The sequence below is a fragment of the Nyctibius grandis genome, chromosome 4, assembly GCF_013368605.1.
Source record: "Nyctibius grandis isolate bNycGra1 chromosome 4, bNycGra1.pri, whole genome shotgun sequence".
Taxonomy (NCBI): Eukaryota; Metazoa; Chordata; class Aves; order Nyctibiiformes; family Nyctibiidae; genus Nyctibius; species Nyctibius grandis.
The window spans coordinates 43316153-43322079 of record NC_090661.1 but is presented as its reverse complement, the minus strand read 5'-3'; the positions used below and the strand labels follow the sequence as shown (position 1 = coordinate 43322079).

Genomic DNA, 5927 nt, shown 5'->3' with positions numbered 1-5927 from the left:
GTGTGGGTGGTTTGTTTGTTTTTTGACTTTAAATACAGAAAAGCTGAAATAACATCAATAGGTCTAATAACCTGTGGCTTCTCTATAGGATGGAGGTAAAGATACAATTAAATCTCCATGAAGTTCCATCCACAAGCTGAGGCTTCTAGTGGAGTGAAAAGGATGTGAAGTATGTCTACAAAATATCAGATTGCCTTTCATTCATGGAAAGCCTGGGACCACTGCATAGAGTAAAGCCAAATTGCATCATTTGAGCCATATATAGCTTCCAGGTAGCTCAAATTCCTCTCCCATTCTAGGATGACATTACATGATCAAGTCTGTGCTGATACGAAGGCTGCTAGGAAGTAAACAGGGGCTTATCGCCCTTGTGCATACTACAGGTGGCTGCTGAGTCATCTTGGACACAACTACACATCCACTACAGGTATCCTCTCCAAATTGTGAGCCACTCCATCCAAGTTAAGTGGTTTGTATCTTGTGGCTCGACTCAATGACGAAGGATACAACCTATAGGGTCAGAATGTTTGCACTGAGACTGTGTTGTTTTTGATGTTATTAGGAACCTTCATTTCCTCTCATTGAATCTGGTACTGCAATTATGAAGACCTTTGTTCATCATAAAATGCTTTCTTAATGGGAGAAAAGGGTACAATATAAAGTAAAAGGGAAATGGGGGTCTCAAAATTTCCAAGATAAAGTTCAACGAGGCTTAGGAAAAGCTTCTAGGAAGGTAGGTGGGCCACTTCATGGCACAGATGGAGAATTCAGTGATTTTTATCCACTTGTAAATCATGGGTGCACAACAGATCTTGCTATGGGACTGAATTGTTCATGAGATTGGTAGTTAGGTGTTTGAGCTTTTCTTCCTGTCTAGTTCAGAAGTTCAACTCTATCAATTCTATCAAAAGTATGTAGTGGGCAATAACTTTTGGGACATAGCAGAAATGAAATGGGATCTTTAATCTATTTTGATTTTGGGTTTGGTTTGGGGTTTGCTTCTTTTTTTAAAAAAAAACAACTCATGGTAGAAACTGCATCACAATGGTTATTCATTAGAGTGCTCACCATTGACCAAGTCTACCAAAAAAAAGAAAGAAAAAAGAGAGACATCTTTGTTGCACTGACACTTCAGTATCTCTCCGATTTAAGGACTTCTTCACACAAAACCAGGCAGAGGTAAGACAGAACAGACAATTTAAACCAACTAGTGTCTAAGTTATTGTGTATTGTGTATATAATGCTACATGACAGTGTTACAGTTTCTTAACAGTTCAATATGCACTGCTGAAGCAAAGAATGTAATTATGAAAGTTATCACTCTTGTATGCGGGAATACAAAATGTGTACCACTCACTACATTTCACATACACAGTTCTATTATTATAACTAATACCATCTTTCTATCCTGTTCTGACTTTAAAACTATTCCATTGTGTTTAATTCCAAATATTTATTCTTTAAGGTAGTATTGGTATTTTTAAAGGAAGAAATATATTTTCTAAAATATTACATTTTATTTGAAAATACTGTACATTTTACTTTTAATTGTTTTACGTTCAAGCTGTAAGGTGTGTTCTTTTTTGTTCAAGAATTTTAAAAGCAACTAATTTAAATATGCAAAATTATCTTGAGTTGTTCATACGTGAACTTAAAAGCCATGCAACACAGGAAAATTAAGTAATTATGCCTCCAAGTTATTTACTGCAATTAAGCTCATTTATCATATGCAAATTAGTGCAAACTGGTCTCATTAGTTACTAAATTACTCAATATGAGCTGAACAATGTAGCACTCCAGTTTGTAATGAAAAATCCCTGTAGAGGCAAGCAGTATCAATTAAGCTAATTTGCATATGCAAATATATTCACTAACTTTCCCTTTTCTCTATATTTAGTTCTACATCTCCTGATCATTCCTGATTATATGAAGAATATGGGGTTACTGACCCTTTTCCACACCTTCTCAATGGCAATGAAGTTACAGAAAAAATCCAGGGGCCCTGAAAAAAATGATAAAATTCTTGCTAATTTTTACTATCAGTTTCAGCCAAATTTTTGAATAGCTGGTACCAGAAGTAATACTTCTTTACTAGATTTATTTAATAAATAAATATAAAATATATATATATAAAAATATAAGACTGAAGATGTCTTTACTGAAGTCTATTCTCATTATCACACCACTTTTCAGAAGAAGAAGAATGTAGAAGATAACAAAGGACACAATTTGGCAAATCAAAAATCTTGTAAAAAATTAATTAACGTATTGCCATTATCTATTTTTCTCCTGTATTACAAACATTTCTACTGTTCATCATTCAGGTGATTTTACTTGGAAAACATTTTAAAAACTTTTCACCCTGATATGAAGATTCTGCTATAATAGCGTTTGGGCATTCATGTTTTGTGGTGTCTTTTTTTCCACAAGCACACAGTGGATAATGTCTTTGGCTTCAGACCTACTGTGGAAATCTCTTCAGCATGATATACAGCAATTGGCTGTGGCTTGGAAATTTTTTGATGTGATTAACTGACACTACTTGCTTGTAGAATCAAGATGTAAAATATCAGAAGATGTGCCTCCCTTTCTGTTTTTACAACATCACTATAAATAAACTATATCTCATTTTTTTAAACCTACTGTATTATGCTTCTCGTGTGTCTGTCAATAAATTTTGAAGTATCAAAATATTAGAAGGATTAGAGAGGCTCCTTAATTTCTGAGCTTACACTTAACCCAGTCTTCAAAATATTAATAGCAAAAGGGATTAAACAAACTATTAATTTAACTTCCTCAGATAGCAGACTCTGAAATCAAACATAGGTATTCCCAAGGTATAATCAAGGTTATTTACTTCCCTTGCAAACAATACTTATCACAATACTGCTTTGAAAATCATTTATAGGTGCAGCAGACTAAATGAGCACTTGTTAGAACTGTATTCCACCACAGAATCTGATTGTTGGTTTAAAAATCATTTTGTCTTCTGGAGATTATCTTTCTACCCATAGGACCACAAGGCAGTGCACTGAAGTTCGTTCAGATCTGTTAAAAGTGGTGCATTTGAATGCATGACCTAGACTTTTCTTCCAAGTGTTGATTACTCTGCTAAAATAAGACAAGATTTTAACATATCACGATAAACTTGCCACCATTATTAATACATTTTGTCCTTTATCCATCATCAACAGTTTATTCTCTTTTAAATGTCAGAGTGGAACTTTCTATTATCAATTGAGAGATTAACGGGAGTAATTTGGTAAAAGCACCACCCTCTCTGAAAAAACACCTCAACAGATACTCAATACAACACTGAATAGTAATTTTGACTGAAAATTCTCAGTTACAGGTACAAGTGCCATACAGGTTTTTTTACTAGTACTATGATAAAGTTATATCCTGAAAACACCTTAATTTATTATATATAAGCACAAGAAATAAAAAGAGAATCTAGCTTAAATAAGTAATAAAATTACTCATTGTTTTAATATGCAATTGAAAAACTCAAATGTCAAGTAGTTTTCAAAGTGGCCATCCTAGGTTTTTTCATTTTCGTTCATAAAGGGTTATACCTAATACTTAAGGAATGTATACAAATCAGTCTCAATGAGTTTTTATCTAGATATTTGTTATAATTCATATTGTAAAAACCATACATTTAGGATATATAGTACATGTTTACATACCTAAAACAACATACTGACAAATTACATAAACTGAAATATCACAAAACTGCTTTTTCTACATTTACAAGACAGCATAACAGCATTTCTGTCTAACACACAAACACAGTACTGTAGATACTGGTGCAGATCTTTGATATGGTAACTATAACACAAGTATTTCCTTACAGAATCAAAAACTTGACCTAGACCTCTGCCAAGGGTGTACAACTAAGTAAATAACTTCATTCATTATTTTTGTTCCAAAGAGAAATTTATTCTACTAGTTAATTTCATGTTTTCCTAAAATTATCTTCATTGCTATTCTGCATTTAGTTACTTTATAAAGATGTGAAAAATCTGACATTATCCATAGCGCTTTTGAATGCCTCAGCTGAGTTAGTACAGAGAGATAGCTCTCAATCATATCAAATTAAGTGGAATATTTCTCATGATAACATCCTAATTTACCTCTTTTGTACCTCTCAAAAGATAATACACGAAGCAATATATTTGCATGGAGAAGCTGTGTACATTGCTAAATAAGAGCATTTATTCAGTCTCACACCTAGAAAAGACTATGTGGTTTTTATTTCTGTAGTGCTGGGTTTTTGCCTTGCTGACAAAACACATCACATTTTGTTCTTAACTGCTTCTGCTCCACGTTTGATTACTGCAACCTAGGAAAGGTTGTAGTAACCCTGACAAAACAAAGCATGCATAAGAATGTTTCCATCGGGTCATTGTTTTTCAGTTTAATCTTCGTGGAACATAACTACTTGTACAGTGTGACTAAATTCTTTGACAAACATCAAATGAGTTTTTATCTCATAGCTAAGGAGACCGAAGAGGCATGCTGCCGTTCATTTATTTCTCTTTGCAGATTGTTGCAAATTTGTGATATATAATTGTGACAACTGGGATATCAGGAGGAAAGCAGTGCTCATAAACCAAAGTGGGGGAAAAAAAAGCCTAAATCCATATGTGACACGTAAGGCAAATCAAATCACCAATACAAAACACTGTTTTGTGTACACGTACACAAAAATACATAAAGGTGTTCTGCGAGCAAACACCTACTGCACAGTTTTAAACAACAAAATATTGTGATACAGCTAAATAATACTTGCCCTCCCTCTCATTAACAGTCTCCCAATCACGGGCTTTCTAAAAAGAAGGAAATATGAGCTTTAAAAAAAAAACCAACCTCATTAATATAAGTGCTGACAATACTATTCAAATTGTTGGCAGAAATATCACTAGTTAGTTATTTTGATTTTTCTTGGAAAAGCCATTTTTTTACCTGTAAAATATGACTTCCCAAATGTGATTCAAATACTTCAATGGCAAGGGCGCTGGGACTTCTCCTGCGCTGGGCACCTATAACTGAATAAAAAACAGTTATGTTGCAAGGTCTGCACATTCATCTCTAATGCACCCCTGATCATATCATTTGACATTAACTATTTAAATATGTTTCGCATTTTATACATCAGTCTTAATTTCAAATTTGCCTTGCATATAGTAAATAAAATTGGTACGTAATTTTCAGTGATTCAAATTTGAAGGATAAAAGAATTTTTTTTTTAAAAAAAAAATCTATTTAAATGTGCAAGAACTCTGAAATTAATCTTTTATTCAAATATATCCCAAGTCCCTGTAGAAGGTTTTTTTATACATAGTGATGAAAGCATGTAGAATTTACTGAAAAATACTATTGAAAAAGAGGCTACACATAATGTAAATGCTTTGAAACGTGGGAATAAGAACTGGAATTAGTAATATATGAGACATTTATCTGAACATGTTATTTATCTTATTTGAAACTGAAATGCAGTAAACACAACATTAAAAACCCAACATTTGTAAACACATCTGAGATATCCAAGTTATTGCTAAGCATAGGGAAGTATTGTAGCATCCCAGATATCCATGTTAGTTGCTGGAATAGGTACTTGAAACTTCAGCTTCTCCATTTAAATTCCATAGTTCAAAAGCACAAAGTGAGTAACAGGCAGTTATGTTTCAAAGGCAGCAGTGACTACAAAAAAGGCTGAGAAAACATAAAACTAATATTTTGTTAAACTCTCTATACCAGGGAGCACAGAGCCAGCAATCGAGTCTGAGTATAACCAAACGTAGGCATCTACTGCAAGTGAGGTTTCTTCTTAGGTCTAGGCTATCTTTGCCACATCACCAGAGAAAGCTAGAGCACGGAGAAGAGGGCACAGGGCTGCAGGAACCTTCCCTTCCTTTCCTGTC

The 5927-nt window shown here is 33.7% G+C and overlaps 1 protein-coding gene across 1 annotated transcript in view; it reads right to left on the bottom strand.

Annotated features, from left to right (window-relative positions):
• The window catches only part of NPAS3 (neuronal PAS domain protein 3), a 640005-nt gene that overhangs the window by 318711 nt on the left and 315367 nt on the right, over positions 1-5927 (bottom strand). Inside the window, exon 5 of the mRNA XM_068397366.1 lies at positions 4969-5051. Coding sequence (XP_068253467.1) covers positions 4969-5051 — 83 coding nt within the window. The remainder of the gene's footprint in view (positions 1-4968; positions 5052-5927) is intronic.